Source organism: Pelophylax lessonae (assembly GCF_965119305.1).
Source record: "Pelophylax lessonae genome assembly, chromosome: 9".
Classification (NCBI taxonomy): Eukaryota; Metazoa; Chordata; class Amphibia; order Anura; family Ranidae; genus Pelophylax; species Pelophylax lessonae.
Genome location: NC_138776.1, coordinates 81,108,594 through 81,127,557, shown reverse-complemented (window position 1 = coordinate 81,127,557; position 18,964 = coordinate 81,108,594). Strand labels below are relative to the sequence as shown.

General features: G+C 47.2%; 1 protein-coding gene across 4 annotated transcripts in view; it reads right to left on the bottom strand.

Annotated features, from left to right (window-relative positions):
* Positions 1-18,964, bottom strand: part of LOC309563584 (alpha-2-macroglobulin-like protein 1) — a 562,516-nt gene that overhangs the window by 516,812 nt on the left and 26,740 nt on the right. For all 4 annotated transcript variants that reach the window (XM_082268048.1, XM_082268050.1, XM_082268051.1 and 1 more), the window contains exon 4: positions 17,717-17,769. In XM_082268048.1, coding sequence (XP_082124174.1) covers positions 17,717-17,769 — 53 coding nt within the window. The remainder of the gene's footprint in view (positions 1-17,716; positions 17,770-18,964) is intronic.

The window sequence follows — 18,964 nt, the reverse complement described above, 5'->3', positions numbered from 1 at the left end:
CTACTGAGCCCGCTGATCCAGTGCCTGCTGTTCCGGTGCCCGCTGATCCAGTGCCTCCTACTGAGCCTGCTGACCCAGTGCCCACTGATCCGGTACCTTCTACTGAGCCTGCTGATCCAGTGCCCGCTGTTCTGACGCCTGTTGTTCCAGTGCCCACTGATCCGGTGCCTCCTACTGAGCCTGCTGATCCAGTGCCCACTGTTCTGATGCCTGCTGTTACAGTGCCCGCTTGTCTGGTGCCTCCGACTGAGCCTGCTGATCCAGTGCCTGCTGTTCTGATGCCTGCTGATCCAGTGCCCGCTGATCTGGTGCCTCTTAATGAGCCTGTTGATCCAGTGCCCACTGATCCGGTGCCTCCTACTGAGCCTGCTGATCCAGTGCTCGCTGTTCTGATGCCTGTTGTTCCAGTGCCCGCTGATCCAGTGCCCACTGATCCGGTGCCTCCTACTGAGCCTGCTGATCCAGTGCCCACTGTTCTGATGCCTGCTGTTCCAGTGCCCGCTGATCTGGTGCCTCCTACTGAGCCCGCTGATCCAGTGCCTTCTATTCCGGTGCCCTCTGATCCAGTGCCTCCTACTGAGCCTGCTGATCCAGTGCCCTTTGATCCGGTGCCTTCTACTGAGCCTGCTGATCCAGTGCCCGCTGTTCTGATGCCTGTTGTTCCAGTGCCCACTGATCCGGTGCCTCCTACTGAGCCTGCTGATCCAGTGCCTGCTGTTACATTGCCCGCTGATCTGGTGCCTTCTACTGAGCCTGCTGATCCAGTGCCCACTGATCCGGTGCCTCCTACTGAGCCTGCTGATCCAGTGCCTGCTGTTCTAATGCCTGCTGGTCCAGTGCCCGCTGATCCGGTGCCTCCTACTGAGCCTGCTGATCCAGTGCCCGCTGTTCTGGTGCCCGCTGTTCTGGTGACCACTACCCAGTCTGCTGACCCAGTGCTTGCTGTTCCAGTGCCCGCTGACCCAGTGCCTGCTGTTCCGGTGCCTGCTGATCCAGTGTCTCTTACTCAGCCCGCTGATCCGGTGCCAGCTGATCCCGTGCCCGCTGTTCTGGTGACCACTACTGTGCCTGCTGATCCTGTGCCTGCTGATCCTGTGCCTGCTGATCATGTGTCTGCTGATCCTGTGCCTGCTGATCCTTTGCCTGCTGACCCAGTGCTTGCTGTTCCAGTGCCCGCTGACCCAGTGCTTGCTGTTCCGGTGCCTGCTGACCCAGTGTTTGCTGATCCAGTGCCTGCTGAGCCACGGTCTGCCGCCCTGTTTGATGTGCCACTGTCTGTTGCCCAGCCTGGTGTGCCACTGCCGGATATCCTGCATGCTGCTGGCGCTCCCCTGCTTGATGTCCAGCTTGCCTTCAGTCCCAGTGTTGGGACATGTGTTGCAATGAGGGCAGGTGTATCCCTAATGTTACGCCTCTTCAGGAACTTGACCTGTGGGGTGCCAAGACGGCTTCCAGACCCTGGTGGTGGGGCGCATGATCAATTGCTGGACTCTGGTGGCACGCCTTCCGGCAAGTTAAAGGACTTTGGCCTAGAGAGTGCTAGAAGACCCGCAGACATGGAGGGGAGACCTTTTTGGACTTTTGGGGTAGAAGCACAATGGAGCGTCCGGAGGCCGCTCCTTAAAGGGGGGGAACTGTCAGGATCTGTGTCATTACATGGGTCACCTGCTGGTGGCACTGTTGTTCCTGGAACTGAGGGGCGCAGTTCCAGGGCCCACCAGCGGGTGTCTCCCAGCAGCTGGACTGTTCTTTTAATTAAGCTGCACCTGAGGAGGACTGCTGAGGGAATATAAGCCCGCCCTTCACTGAGGCTCAGTGCTTCAGTATTTTCTCTGCTAGCCGTGTCCCTGTCTGAACCTGTATCCTGAAACCTGTATCCTGAAACCTGTATCCTGATCCTGAGTCCTGTTCCCTGCATCCTGCTTCCTGTACCTGGCTCCCTGCTTTCCTTGTCTCCTGTCCCTGTCCTGTCCTGCTATTGTTTGCTCCATCCCTTTGTATATAGTTTGTTAGGTTCTATTGGGGTTTTGTACTGTTATCATTTATATTTTGTTTACTTGTTTATGGTCACTGGTGTTGGTATTGGAGTGTGTCATTTTGCTTAATAAACTTATTTACATCTTTATCCATCTGGGTCCTGATTCCTTGGTGCAGCCAACTGATCTGATCACCCTTGCTGGATGCCTGCATGTGGTATCCCTGACATGCCCTGAACCAAACCTGGGGACCCAAAACCCCCACTCCTTATGTACTGGCCCCCCCCGGCGATCCTTTTTTCTTCCCCCTCATTCTACCCCTTCCCCTTTTCTCCTTGTCCCCTCTTGTTACCCCCTTCTCCCTGTCCCCCCCACGCCCTGCTTCCTTCCTTCTGCATACATATGTTGTAGCTCCTACAACGTCTGAGTTTGTTCTACCTTGTCATTTTAACTACAGTTTACAGGTTACCCGTTCGACTTGTTCCCTCATTCTGGCTTACTGTAGCCTATGTTTTCCCTGTTTGGTAGATACCCGTGAGGATCCTCTCATCCCCCTGCCTTTTCCCACACGATACGGTAGACTTGGGTACTGTTCCCTTTTAGTTTAACAATTGGTTGGTTTTGCCTCCCCACCTAGGCACAGTGTGATCCCTATATGGGGTGCCGGTGGGTTGGTAATGCCAATCACTACTCTCTCGTGACAACCCATTTACCACCCCTTGTCTACTAACCCTCACGATTTGCTGTAGTTACAGTTATTGGTCATGCTCTGTTACCGAGCTTTGATTACATTACCTTGCATTATTCTGTATGTCAAACGTTGTTACTCACTTGCATTATTTAATAAACTACTTGAAACAGAAAAAGATAGCTTGGCTATCTTACCCCTAGAACCTCTAAATACTTAAAAGAACATCCCCTAACATCTCTCTTAAGTCTGAATTTTCAGTGTGATTCATTACCTAACACTACATTCTCTGTTCTTTGTAAATTTAATTAGTTTGATGATCAACCTCTTGCTTACAGCTTGAACCCAAAAGGGGTAGGCAGAATTTGGTTATCAAGAATTATATCAACATGTGTTAATCCTTCCTTTGTTGCAAACGGTTCTTACTATATGTGTTATTTCTACCATTAAGACCAATCTTTTATGGTTATAATCTATGTTACTTAATTTTTGTAACGATGTTCATTATAAACAAAAATGTATTGTTAAAAAAAAAGACAAAAAAACCCAGCATTTTTTTCTTGCCATGATTGGATGATGCAAGTAAGCCTATTGCCCTTTTAATAAATGAACCCCTAAGTGACATGTCATGTTGGTGATCCTGTTGCTGATAGCAATTTGCTAGCAACAATATAACTAAATAGAACAGTCATCTGTATCTATGATGCCGCTTGAAATGCTGCATAGTCTTACTCTTAGGCAAGGGAGAATTGCAGAGTTATGCTTGTTACATGAGGGCAATAGAAACAGCATAGATGCAGGTAAGTGGTCTCTGCTAGCGATTGTGTCACAGGTGAGTTGCCACCAGCAACATAGATCTAAAGCTGGGCCGGAATAAGAACCTCATGGGCCTAGTGCTGAGGATTTTGGTGTGCTTTTTTATGTAAATAAACAAAATGAAAATGCTAAAAAATTTTATTAAAACAAATTAAATTAAATGGGGGGGGGGGGGGTTAAAAGAGAGAGGGGGTAAGGGGTGAGAGAAGGGGGGGTGAGAGGAGGGGGGTGAGAGAGAAAGAGGAAGGGTGAGAGAGAGGACGGGTGAGGGAGAGGGGGAATATGGGGGGGGGGAGAGAAAGAGGAAGGGTGAGGGGGGGTGAGAGAGGGGGTGAAAGGGATAAAATGGGGGGTCAGAGAGAAAGAGAGGAGGTTAGAGAAAGAGAGGGAGAGGGTGAGAGAAAGAGAGAGAGGGTGCCTTTGGGTAGCTTTAGTAGGGTTGTATTGTGGCTTGCACAGCGCGTCCTGGTGAACTGTGGGCAGAGCCACATTGCTGTAAGAGTGGGAGGGGCTGCCCTACAGTGGAAGGGGCCTGGAGCTGCAGCTCCAATAGCCCTATGTTAATCCGCTCCTGGGTTTAACGAAAATACATATGTTCAGAAAATGAGAGCATATTTTACAAATAGAAATCTATAAGAGATAGATCCTGCTGCTATAAGGCCTCATTCACATGGGTGCTATGCTTATTTGTTTATGCAGCTGAAGCTCACTAATAGTCAGGCATGTATGGGCGGGGGCATGGCCCTGACACACAGTAGCTGATTTACTAAAATTGGGGCACTCAGAATCTGGTGCAGCTCTGCATGGTAGCCAATCGGCTTCTAACTTCAGCTTGTTCAATTAAGCTTTGACAAAACAAAAACTGGAAGCTGACTGGTTTTTCTGCACATCTGCACCAGATTTTACACCCTCCAGTTTTAGTAAATCAACTACACACTGTCTATTTTCAGGGCCTTGCACCTGCCCCTGCACACCGGACAAATTAGGACATGTGGCTTTGTCCATACAGCTGTTTTGTCCCCATAGCAATATAGGCTGCCTGTATGCAGCTTCAGGTGACTCCAGCCACATAAATAAATGACTAATACTGCACAGGATGCCAATATGAATGAAGCATACCAATTTAAGATGAGGGATTCAAACTAATACATCTGTCCACTGTAAAATGTTTCTCTTTAATATGATGGATTTCCTTGATACAAAGGGACGATCTTCAAAATGGCCCACTAGAGAAAATATAAAACATCCTATCTCTTTGCCTTTTCTGATTCCTTTCACCTGACAAACTCTTCACATGAGTTAATTGAGTAAGGCTAAGCCAAGGTGAATATAATAAGAAAAGTAGACAGATGATGAGTAGCAGAGTCTTCTGTACCTACTGGAGTAGATCAGTTTGAGAATCTGAAATGCAGATTTAGCAACCCCTATTGTAGTCTAGACCATTCAAACTTTGATCACTTTCTCTAACAAAATGCAACAGTTTATTGCACAAGGTGTAAGGTCCATTCCTAACTTAACATATGAGTAGAAAGATCTACATGAACTTACATTCACATTTGTATACAGCATGAATGCATGCAAAAATTAAATTTTTGTAAAATCTTACCGTAAAATTCATTTCTCTGAGTCCTCTGGCAGTCGCCGCCCATTCATACAGTCTTCACGATTGGGTATAGGCCTTCTCCGCAGGAGCAAGCTAGGCAGTAATTTTGTTAATACAACAAACATTAACCTATAGACACACCCACAGGGGGCTGTCCCTCTGGCCTATATCCTCCAGCCAGTACCACTCTAATCCAGTTATGTAGTAAGCAGTCCATGAAAAACCGTCAACCCCAAAAAGAGAGGGGTGGGGCCGGCGACAGTCAGAGGACTCAGAGAAATGAATTTTACAGTAAGATTTTACAAAAATTATATTTTCTCTTACGACCTCTGACAGTCGCCGCCCATTCATACAGTCTTCACGATTGGGACGTCCCAAAGCAGTGTAGATGTGAGGGGTGGGAAGACACAACCTTAAAATAGGCAACGCAGCACCCAGGTCAGAGAAAAAAACTGAACTGAACCAATGGGGTAAGTAAAGCTCAACAGGAGCTAACCCAGGAAAAAAATGAAATAAACCCCATGAGCAAGAGACATTAAAAAATAGCATGTCTCTTTAAACCACTGCCGCACTCAAAACTTTGCGGCCAAAAGAAGCATCCGAGGATGCCAACACATCAAGTTTATAAAACTTAGAAAAGGTGTGTACAGACGACCAGGTCACCGCTTTGCACACCTGAGCCACCGACGCCTGGTGTCGAAAAGCCCAAGACGCACTAACCGCTCTAGTAGAGTGCGCCTTAACAGGGAAGAGAGGAACCCGACCCTTAATCGAATAAGCCTGCACAATCGTCTGTCTGATCCATTTGGAAATGGTTGCCGCAGACGCCGCTGTACCCTTCCGAGGTCCCTCAGGCAGGACAAACAGACAATCCGACTTCTGGAAAGAATCCGTGGTGGAAAGGTAAACCTTGATCGCTCGGACCATGTCCAAAGAATGCAAGGCAAATTCCTTGTGATGCTAAGGCTTCGCACAAAGCAAAGGCAACACAATATCATCATTGAGGTGGAAGGCTGAAACCACCATAGGAAGAAAAGATTGATTTGATCACAGGACCACTTTATCCCTATGAACAACCAGATAGGGGGAGCCGCAAGACAGAGCCGCCAACTCCAACATTCTGCGAGCAGATGTAATAGCCACTAGAAAGGCAACTTTCTGTGACAACACAGGCAGAGGGATCTCTCTGATTTTCCCAAAGGGAGGTCGTTGTAAAATTGACAGAACCAGATTCAGGTCCCAGGGAGATAAGGGAGCCTTCCTTGGGGGGAGCCAGATGACGCACCCCCTGAATAAAGGTGTGAATCGAAGAATTTGATGCCAAAGGGCGCTGAAAAAGAATGGCCAAGGCCGATAATAGACCTTTGATCGTGGCCAGCGCCAGGCGCTGATCCACCTTAGTCTGTAGGAAGGCCAAAACTCTCGCCACTGAAAAGGAGTGGAGGTGAAGACCTTGTGACTCACACCAGGCAAAATATGCCCTCCAGGTGCGATGATAAATCTTCCCAGAGGAAGTTTTTCTAGCTTTTAGCAAGGTAGGAATGGCAGCCAACGGGGTACCCCTGTCTCTCAACACTTGGCTTTCAACAGCCAAGCCGTCAAAGCCAGCTACTGTAAAGCAGGATGGAAGATCAGTCTTTAAGAGAGAAGATCGTTTCTTAGTGGAAGCCACCAGGGAGGCACCACTAACGCGTCTGAGACGTCCGCCAGAGGATCGCAAGGTCGAGCCACGAACCTTTCCACTTTTTTGTTGAGACGGGAATGTGAACAGATCCACACCCGGAGGCCCCCACTGGATACACAGAAGGTAAAACACCTCTGGGTGTAAGGACCATTCCCACTGGTCCAGGGTCTGGCGACTCCAGTTTTTCACACCTAGAATCCACAATAACGTCCGGAAGGACTTGCCTTGTGTCAGAATCGGTGACTGGAGCCACCACAAAAGATCCAATCTCACTTGGTGGTTTAGAAAAAACCTCCTGTCCAAGACTGAGGATGCTAGTCCCACCTGGCAAGAATCTTGGCCCCGTAGCAGAGCCAACATAGGAGCCAAAACCTTGGTGAACACCCTTGGAGCCGAAGCGAGCCCGAAGGGTAACGCCACAAACTGGTAATGCTCCTCTGCGATTGTTGATCGGGAGTCAGATGGAGATTTGATGGAAAGAATCTGTCTGTGGGGCGAGATTGGAACTCGATCTTGTACCCTGGACGAATGAGCTCGCGAACCCATCTGTCCTGGATGTCGGGTGAGGGCTTCCCTTCAGGAAGGGGTGGACTGGGTTGCCTTCCCAGCTTGACCCGTTTTGGGCTTACCCGCCCAAAATTTGTTGTGACCACCGGAGGCCTTGAAGGACTTACCTTTTTCCCGTGCCCTGAAGGCACGAAAGGACCCCTGGTTAGTCTTAAAGGAGGGACCCCCTTAGCGTAGGGAGGTTTCCCCTTCAAGACTTGAGGCAAGAGAGTACTCTTACCCACAGTAAGCCCCTTGATCAGCTCATCCAGAGAGTCACCAAAAATGCGATCCCCCGCATAAGGGATGTCTTCCACAGGCATCAGGGTGGATTTATTCAGTCTGGAAACAGTGTGGTCTATTTTAGGAACCACAGTCCAGCGATTATCAACCGAATCCGCAAAGGGATAACGGTACTGAAATCTCTTAGGTACTACCAGCGTCTGCTTAATGTGACGCCAATGGTCATTTACTGTTTCCTGAAACTCCTGGGGACAAGGAAAAACTTGACCCGACTTCAGGGTCTTGCGGGTCCTGAAGGAAACACGCTTACCTGCCATGGAGGGCTCATCATCAACATTTAAAGTCTCCTTAACGGAGCTAATAAGTGCGTTTACCACAGCGCGTTCACGTGCTGTTCCAGAGGATGAATCCCCCTCCTCCACAACCGACTGAGAAGACGGGGATCCCACCAGGGGGACGTCGCCCGTGGCAACCAATTCAGGCTCTGAGTCAGAAGACTCTGACCAAAATACTTTGTATTTCGGTCAGACACCAGCAGATCAACTTTTGATGCTAAAGTCGCAAGTGCAGCAGATAAAGAGGCTAAGCAAGTGGGATCAGAAGTATCCGAACCACCAACTAAGTCTCTGGGTAATTTGTTATCCTGGGACTCCATGTTAGCAAAGTGCAAAAAAATGACACTGGACCTTTAAAACGGCGGTTCCCGCGGACCCTTATCGCAAACTGCACTACAGGTGGAGACCCTTCCCTTAACTAAAGCTAAACTGACAAAAGAGTGCTAGCAGAAATATAGCCAGAGAAAGCCAGCAAAATATCCCCCCACAGTGTCCCTATACTTGCCATGCTGCTATTGAGAAGTCTGTTTAAAAAGAGGAAGTGACCTCACACCCCTAGAGACAAAAGCCAGCCCTGAGCCACAAGAAAATGGTGCCCGATAGAGTCAATGGAGGAAAAACACTTAGAAAATGGCCGCTGCTTAGACAGGACATCCACACACACTAAAGATGGCGCCCGATCGGCGCTGGCAATGATGATGGAAAATGGCTGCTGCCCTCACTTTGAGGCCAAACAGCCAGCCCTTACCAAATATGGCGGCCGGGAGAACAGCGCCCAAAAAACACAGAAAATGCCCGCACTGGCCCCCACCGGGATCTGCACAGAGCATCCCCGGGGAGAAGGAAGCCCCCACACTCCCCCATATGGCGGTCTGCACCGCAGGAGCGCCTCCGCAGGGACAAGGAAGGTATGACACAGGGGGCCATCCCACGGCCATAAGGGGGATATTACAGCAAACTTTACATGTACAGCCATCCCCAGAGTGGACCCACTCAATCCCCCCTCCAAACCTGTTTCCAGGGACAGAGGGGTAGTAGTACTCACCATACTGCGAACGTGGGCACCGCTCAGACACGGGATACCTCCCACCCTGGGTGGGGGTGCAATCAGCCAGGAAGGATGCTAGCAACCCGAAGTTGAGACATCCCAGCGCAGATAGGAAAACTTTGCAGGCTCATCCCCTTTGCAGGGGCACTGTCGTTGCGAGGCCTGGGCGTACCAAAAGTCTGCGACGCTCGATGGCAGACTGGGACTCCATAAGGTTCTATATTAACCAGTCCGAGGCCCAGTTCTGCTGACGCTTTTAGTCCTTCAAATTCTGACAAACTAGCGTAGGTGAGAAAAAAGTAAAAAGATATTTTTAAAAGAAAAAAACACTTTTCAGAAATAAAACAAGAAAAAAAACGAGACACTAGGTCCCAGCAGGAAAGACCTAGCTCTACTCCTGACGCTAGGCAGCCAAGAACTGGATTTGAGTGGTACTGGTTGGAGGATATAGTTTGTATTAACAAAATTACTGCCTAGCTTGCTCCTGAGGAGAAGGCCTATACCCAATCGTGAAGACTGTATGAATGGGCGGCGACTGTCAGAGGACGTAAGAGAAATCATGCCACTTTGTGCAGGTTCACAAAATGTGCAAAAAAGACATTGCACACTTTATTGTTACTGGCACCCCAAATTCAGCAAGCAAGATAATGTGGTTTTATACAAAAAACACACATTTAAAACATGTGTAAAGCTCAAAAAGAAACCCGAACCTCTTTGCCACAATTGTTGCATGTACTGCCCATGTCAGCCCAATAAAATGAACATTTAAAAACAGACATATGTCTAGCAAGGTGGCAGCTACTGCAAGCTGATTACAGAAGACATAATCTTCGAGACCACAGACTAACTAGTTCCCCTCTAGTGCTTGCACTCCGACCATTATCTCACTTTCTGATTATAGAGCAGGGGAGTTCATCTTCCTGGGCCAGAGCAGATGACCTTAGGACTAGTGTTGAGCGAACACGGACTGTATTATTCGTGTTCGTACCGAATAATTGGATTTTTGTTACCCGAACACGGACACGGACACTTTACTGTATGTTCGGGTAAAAATCCGTGTTCGGTCGTTTTATTTCCGGGTTTTGCATGCTTTGGCGCTCTTTTCATGGCGGGCTTTCAACAGCCAATCAACAATCGTTTAACTGGTGTGCCTTAAGCCATCCCAGCCATGCCTGCAAATGTCTTAGTAGCTGTGATTGGCCGTCTGAAGCATGTGACCAAGTCTTTATAAGTTCGAGGCAGCCGCCGCAGCAGCGTCATTCTGCTGCTTAGCTAAGGGACAGAGCACACATCAATGTGCTGGCTGCTGATTAGGGAAAGATAGGCAGGAAAAAACCATTTGTGTCCGGATAGAATTGAGGGACAGGTCGGAGTGTTTAGGCAGGGCGAGTTGTAGGCATTTTAGGGATAGAGTCTGCTGAATTATAGGGTCAGTGTCTTCTACAAACTACAATCGATATTGCTGTGTGGGGGGTGGGGTGAATCTGCACTCAATCCTGATCTACGATCTCTTCTCAATCCTGTTAGGGACAGAGTCTGCTGAATTTTAGGGAAACTGTGTTCTACAAACTACAATCGATATTGCTGTGTGGTGTGGGATTGGAGATAGGCAGGTGTCAGTGATCCACATCCATTTTTCTGTGTGTGAGCTGCAGTGAACACAATCTTTTTGGGCTGCAGTGAACACAATCTTTTTGGGCTGCAGTGAACACAATCTTTTTGGGCTGCAGTGAACACAATCTTTTTGGGCTGCAGTGAACACAATCTTTTTGGGGTGCAGTGAACAAAATCTTTTTGGGGTGCAGTGAACACAATCCTTTTTGGTGTGCAGTGAACACAATCTTTGTGGGGTGCAGTGAACACAATCTTTTTGGGGTGCAGTGAACAAAATCCTTTTTGGGGTGCAGTGAACAACATCCTTTTTGGGGTGCAGTGAACACAATCTTTTTGGGGTGCAGTGAACAAAATCCTTTGTGGGGTGCAGTGAACACAATCTTTTTGGGGTGCAGTGAACACAATCTTTTTGGGGTGGAGTGAACAACATCCTTTTTGGGGTGCAGTGAACAAAATCCTTTTTGGGGTGCAGTGAACAAAATCATTTTTGGGGTGCAGTGAACACAATCTTTTTGGGGTGCAGTGAACACAATCTTTGTGGGGTGCAGTGAACACAATCTTTTTGGGGTGGAGTGAACAACATCCTTTTTGGGGTGCAGTGAACAACATCCTTTTTGGGGTGCAGTGAACACAATCTTTTTGGGGTGCAGTGAACACAATCTTTGTGGGGTACAGTGAACAGAATCTTTGTGGGGTGCAGTGAACACAATCTTTGGGGGGTACAGTGAACACAATCTTTTTGGGGTGCAGTGAACACAATCTTTGTGGGGTGCAGTGAACACAATCTTTTTGGGGTGGAGTGAACAAAATCATTTTTGGGGTGCAGTGAACAACATCCTTTTTGGGGTGCAGTGATCAAAATCCTTTTTGGGGTGCAGTGAACACAATCTTTTTGGGGTGCAGTGAACAAAATCCTTTGTGGGGTGCAGTGAACAGAATCTTTGTGGGGTGCAGTGAACACAATCTTTGGGGGGGTACAGTGAACACAATCTTTTTGGGGTGCAGTGAACACAATCTTTGTGGGGTACAGTGAACAGAATCTTTGTGGGGTGCAGTGAACACAATCTTTGGGGGGTACAGTGAACACAATCTTTTTGGGGTGCAGTGAACACAATCTTTGGGGGGTACAGTGAACACAATCTTTTTGGGGTGCAGTGAACACAATCTTTGTGGGGTGCAGTGAACACAATCTTTGGGGGGGTACAGTGAACACAATCTTTTTGGGGTGCAGTGAACAACATCCTTTTAGGGTGCAGTGAACACAATCTTTGTGGGGTGCAGTGAACAACATCCTTTTAGGGTGCAGTGAACACAATCTTTGTGGGGTACAGTGAACAGAATCTTTGTGGGGTGCAGTGAACACAATCTTTGGGGGGTACAGTGAACACAATCTTTGTGAGGTGCAGTGAACACAATCTTTGTGGGGTGCAGTGAACACAATCATTGTGGGGTGCAGTGAACTCAATCTTTGTGGGGTACAGTGAACACAATCTCATACTTCTGAAGATTTGAGGGTGCTGCCTGTTCCATACTCCCCCTACTCTTCATCTAGCCTTTTAGGGGTACAAACAATAGTAATTGGGGCCTAGTGTGGTTGTGTACGTGTGATATACATACACTTTTTTTGGATCATATTTTCTATTCCGCTATTTAATCAAAAACCTTTGGGGATCAGTTAAATTGGGGGATAGTCTGTGTTGGTACGTGTGAGAGAGATCCACCTTTCCAAGTTGTTGGGGTTCATCTCATACTTCTGAAGGTTTGAGGGTGCTGCCTGTTCCATACTCCCCCTACTCCTAGCCTTTTAGGGGTACAAACAATAGTAATTGGGGCCTAGTGTGGTTGTGTACGTGTGATATACATACACTTTTTTTGGATCATATTTTCTATTCCGCTATTTAATCAAAAACCTTTGGGGATCAGTTAAATTGGGGGATAGTCTGTGTTGGTACGTGTGAGAGAGATCCACCTTTCCAAGTTGTTGGGGTTCATCTCATACTTCTGAAGGTTTGAGGGTGCTGCCTGTTCCATACCCCCCCTACTCCTCATCTAGCCTTTTAGGGGTACAAACAATAGTAATTGGGGCCTAGTGTGGTTGTGTACGTGTGATATACATACACTTTTTTTGGATCATATTTTCTATTCCGCTATTTAATCAAAAACCTTTGGGGATCAGTTAAATTGGGGGATAGTCTGTGTTGGTACGTGTGAGAGAGATCCACCTTTCCAAGTTGTTGGGGTTCATCTCATACTTCTGAAGGTTTGAGGGTGCTGCCTGTTCCATACTCCCCCTACTCCTCATCTAGCCTTTTAGGGGTACAAACAATAGTAATTGGGGCCCAGTGTGGTTGTGTACGTGTGATATACATACACTTTTTTTGGATCATATTTTCTATTCCGCTATTTAATCAAAAACCTTTGGGGATCAGTTAAATTGGGGGATAGTCTGTGTTGGTACGTGTGAGAGAGATCCACCTTTCCAAGTTGTTGGGGTTCATCTCATACTTCTGAAGGTTTGAGGGTGCTGCCTGTTCCATACTCCCCCTACTCCTCATCTAGCCTTTTAGGGGTACAAACAATAGTAATTGGGGCCCAGTGTGGTTGTGTACGTGTGATATACATACACTTTTTTTGGATCATATTTTCTATTCCGCTATTTAATCAAAAACCTTTGGGGATCAGTTAAATTGGGGGATAGTCTGTGTTGGTACGTGTGAGAGAGATCCACCTTTCCAAGTTGTTGGGGTTCATCTCATACTTCTGAAGGTTTGAGGGTGCTGCCTGTTCCATACCCCCCCTACTCCTCATCTAGCCTTTTAGGGGTACAAACAATAGTAATTGGGGCCTAGTGTGGTTGTGTACGTGTGATATACATACACTTTTTTTGGATCATATTTTCTATTCCGCTATTTAATCAAAAACCTTTGGGGATCAGTTAAATTGGGGGATAGTCTGTGTTGGTACGTGTGAGAGAGATCCACCTTTCCAAGTTGTTGGGGTTCATCTCATACTTCTGAAGGTTTGAGGGTGCTGCCTGTTCCATACCCCCCCTACTCCTCATCTAGCCTTTTAGGGGTACAAACAATAGTAATTGGGGCCTAGTGTGGTTGTGTACGTGTGATATACATACACTTTTTTTGGATCATATTTTCTATTCCGCTATTTAATCAAAAACCTTTGGGGATCAGTTAAATTGGGGGATAGTCTGTGTTGGTACGTGTGAGAGAGATCCACCTTTCCAAGTTGTTGGGGTTCATCTCATACTTCTGAAGGTTTGAGGGTGCTGCCTGTTCCATACCCCCCCTACTCCTCATCTAGCCTTTTAGGGGTACAAACAATAGTAATTGGGGCCTAGTGTGGTTGTGTACGTGTGATATACATACACTTTTTTTGGATCATATTTTCTATTCCGCTATTTAATCAAAAACCTTTGGGGATCAGTTAAATTGGGGGATAGTCTGTGTTGGTACGTGTGAGAGAGATCCACCTTTCCAAGTTTTTGGGGTTCATCTCATACTTCTGAAGATTTGAGGGTGCTGCATGTTCCATACTCCTCTTCCTCATCCTCCCTTTAGGGTAGGAAAAAATTTAATCGGGCCTAGTCTGTGTTTGTACGTGTGAGATACACAGTTTTTTATCCTATTCCGCTATTCAATACACACCCTTTTGGTGTAAAAAACATTAAATTGCGGCATAGTTTGCATATTTGACATTTGCATATATTGTGCCTTGTTGCGCTGTTTTGGGTACTCCACCAACATGGCCAGTGGCAATGACGCCATTCTCAGCTTAACTATCCCACTTCTATGCCTCCTTGAAAAAACAATTTGGGCGATGATGGAAGAGGATGTGGCACAGGATGAGGAGGAGGAGGAGGAGGATGAAGAGGTAACATTTCAAAGGCTTTCAGGGCAGTCATTCGCAAGGGGCTCCGAGGGTGGGTTCCTGCACACACAAACGCCAGGGACACAATTGTCCAGCAGGGGCACAGTTCTGGAGGATGAGGAGGATGAGGAGGAGGAGGAGCTGGAGGAGGAGATGGAACCATGTTCACAGCAGGGTGGCACCCAGGCCAGCTCATGGCCATCACTGGTGCGTGGCTGGGGGGATACAGAGGACACGGACGATACACCTCCCACAGAGGACAGCCTTTCGTCGCCTCTGGGCAGCCTGGCACACATGAGCGATTACATGCTGCAGTGTCTCCACAACGACCGCCGAGTTGCCCACATTCTAACTTGTGCTGATTACTGGGTGGCCACGCTGCTGGATCCCCGTTACAAGGACAACGTACCGTCCTTAATTCACTCACTGGAGCGCGATCGCAAGATGCGCGAGTACAAGCGCACGCTGGTAGACGCCATGCTGCTGGCATTCCCATCTGACAGCGGGGCCACAGTGGAAGCACAAGGCAGAGGAGGAGGAGGAGGAGGTCGCCAACGCAACCAGGGCACCGCCAGCACCTCAGAAGGCAGGGTTAGCATGGCCGAAATGTGGAAAAGCTTTGTCAGCACGCCACAACAAACAGCAGCACCAGCAGCTCAGATGGAACGTCTTAGCAGGAGGCAGCATTTTACCAACATGGTGGAGCAGTATGTGTGCACACGCCTACATGTAGTGAATGACGGGTCTGCCCCCTTCAACTTCTGGGTCTCCAAATTGGGCACATGGCCTGAGCTTGCCCTTTACGCCTTGGAGGTGCTGGCGTGCCCTGCAGCCAGTGTATTATCTGAACGGGTATTTAGCACGGCTGGGGGCGTTATAACAGACAAGCGCAGCCGCCTGTCCAGAGACAATGTGGACAAGCTCACGTTCATTAAAATGAACCAGGCATGGATCCCACGGGACTTTTCCGTACCTTATGCAGAATAGCAATGGATACCGACCTTACCCACCCATTGTTCCATTTTTGCTCTTTCTCACTCTTTTGGGGTGTACCCTCATTTAAAATTTTTGAAAAGAAGCAGTGTTGGCTACCTCGTCCTCCTCCTCAGGGCCAGATTAATGTAGGGGCTATTGGAGCTGCAGCTCCAGGCCCCTACCTTTTATATAGGCCCCGGGTTGGCCATATTCACTGTTACCGCTCTTCTGTCACTTGTAAACACAGAAGTCTGGCTTCTATGCTCGCTTCCCCAGGCAGCACCCTCAGAACCTCCCCACACAGCGTGAAGGCCGGACAAGGAGGGACAGTTGGCGATGCATGGATGTGTTTATGGGCTTCAGAGACAGCATCCCATGTTGAATTAGGCATGCATGGCTGCACCCTTCCTCCTCTGGGTGCATGGCAAGGCACGGCCCTTAAGGCCCTTCAAAATCCTCAGCACCAAGCCCATGATGCTGTTAATCCGGCCCTGGTCCTCCTCCACCGCCGCTTCCACCTACACCGCCCATAGGTGTGCGCAGCCTATTGCATTAAGGTGTGCACCCCAAAGTTGAAATACACATGCATGTGTTTGCCAGCAGGGAGAGTAATGTATCGGGGCCATGTACCTGTAGGCAAGGAGAAATAGAGCAGAGCAGGTCCCAGGGAGATCTTTCCCATCTCCTCACTGGCAATGCTATGTGCCCTAGGTGATTAGGGTGTGCCCAGGCACACCCAGCACACCCTGTGCGCACGCCTATGTCACCGCCACATCCACCACCACCTCAACCTCCCTCCTACTCCATATGGGCCTCGTCCTTCAGAGATGAAGAAGAACATTGTTTTATTTTTCTGTTTTTTTTTGTTGTTTTAAGTTATTTCCCTATCCACATTTGTTTGCAGAGCACTTGCCATGCTCTTAATTACGTTTTGCTGCCATTTGCAGCACTCTAGCCCTTTCCTTTGGTGTTTTAGAGCCATTTTAGTGCCTTAAAGTTCGGGTCCCCATTGACTTCAATGGGGTTCGGTGTCCGGGAAAAGTTCGGTAAAAGTCCGGGACACGGACCCGGACTTTTTTTTAAAGTTCGGCCGAACCCGTCGAACACGGACATCTAGGTGTCCGCTCAACCCTACTTAGGACTTTTAGTCTCACAGTCAACTATCCCTGTACTGTATTTCTGAATCCCTTCTAGACTACACACACCAGAAGAACTGCCAGAAAAAAGGACTGTGGGAGAGGCTATGTATTAAACTGCTGTTTGCAGGCTCACTCTCTCTTTCTGAGATCCTCTACAGAGTGGTGGGACTGCTGTCCTGCCTACGGTGATAGCACACTGTTGCAGCTTTGCCTACCACAGCCATGCTTCTAACGGTGGATCTGCACTATTTGGGAGGCTAAGTATTATTCCTGTTAATCAAGCCTGAGAGCAGTATTACGGGTGTTGACCACTGACTCCACTATTTGGCCAGTTGACCAAGAATCGATTCTTCCATTCAGCTGGATTGCAGAGCTCAAAAGTGGCGGTGAAGATACTGTCAGCACTTAAAATCGAAACTGTCCACATATTATTTTGTGTGTGAGCTTGCCCAAAGTAAGGGGGATTACGTTTTCTTACTTTATGAAAGCAAGAGTATTTGCGCAGTGATCCAGAAGGAGCTGACTTTCCTGCTAAATCCCTCCCGCTAAACCAGTGTTTCATTTGTTCACAATCTCTTTCCATTTTTTTTAGTACATTTGTCTGCTTTTTTTCCTAATTGCTCTGTATATTCATAGCCAGATATACACTGCATTTAGATTTGCCTGTTCAGGATTGGTTTACTTGGGTCAATCTAACTGTTTATTTGGCATCCTATCCAAACTATCCTTGAAAGCTGTTCCAGGAATTTGACTGTAATTTTGAAACTGTTGCTTAACCTCTGTTAATACAAAATCTACAGTGCTAAATCCAAATTGTGTTTGCTAATCATTTAAATGGGTATTCATTATGTCAGAACCTAGAGCATCAGAAAGGCTAAGGAGTTTACAGGGTCAAAGTAAAACAAGAGGGCAAGCATCATTCAGCAGCTCCTACGGGGTTAGCGCTACATATGCATGATGTCCTACAGTTGTGTGAATGGGGGCTAATAGTGGGTGTGAAATTAAACTTTGAGTCACAGTCCTTTTCTTTTTCTTTGTGAAAAAGAAAACATCATTTTACTCAGATTTTCACATCTTTCCATTTCAAGGTATATAGGTTTTCATACTGTATACTCAACAGCACCTTTAACGTTTTCCTATGTACTCATCAGTCATAGTTCTCACCTTTTTGTTTGAAGCTCTGAAATTCTGATTCATACACAACACACGGAATTTCACTAAAAATAATGAAATGCATGTCAGCAATAATAGTACATTCATCCTATGTATAGTGGAAAAATATATTGTTTAACAATACCTAACGAGTAACAAGAAAAGAAACTGTATACATTTCAAAGTAAATGGAATGCCCTACACAATGAAAGTGCCCACACTCCCAGCAGAAATGAGAGAGTGTGGGAACAGGGACAACTTTAGTGTGCACTTTAGTCTTGTCTTTTGGTTAAATACAGCTCTGACGGCCTCACGTTTCACACTGGGTGCTTAGATAGATACACTTCAGGCACCTTTCAGAAGGTGAGTATTTGACAGGAAAATAGCTGTCACTAGGCAACAGTGTCAATATACAATATGTTATAGTATCAGAAAAGTTTTGCTGAGCCTTTAAATGTGCACTCAAGGGTAACAATAGTAAAAACATTAACAATCAAAATAAAATAACAAGTGACAACCATATGGACCGGTTTAAATTAGAAACACACAGGAGCGCGGTCCACGTTCCTGTGCGATTCTGCAACGTATTCATTTGAAAGGGCTGAAAATCACACTGGAAAGCACAAAAAGTAGTGCATGCAGCACTTTTGAGAAACATGGCACACAATAGCATAGCACTGCGGTACCGTGCGATCTAGTGCCCACATCTGCATTTGGGGTGCTGTTAACAATGTATCGGCACCTGCAGCAGATTGCAAGGGCAGTGCATTTTGAAAGTAATTCAGGAAAAGTGAATGCAACGTGCCTTACCCGGCAGCCTGTTCTGGTATGAACTGGCCCTTATACAGTGAAAATCATACAACAAAAAAAATCTATACCCATTGAAGGTACTGTGTGAGCAGTATTCACATGTGCCAACTTTAGAAATCCACCACCAATACAAGTCCAAACCTCTTACCAGAAGTACAGGACCTCCAAATGCTGAGGTCTTACTGTAAGCCCATGTGCATCATCCCGGGAAACCAGTCAGTGACCATTGATCTCCTCCACATAGATGCCACATATGGGCCATGGAAAGAAGGAAGGCAAGACACATAGCATAATCCTATATAGAACATAACATTTTATAATAAAACAAAAGGATACACAAAAGAGAAGAAATAACATCAGCATAGAATAGATAACTCTGCCCGCTGGCTTGCGTGATGTCAGCCTGCTAAGCTCTTCCAGACACATTTTGTCACAAAGGGACATTGTCAG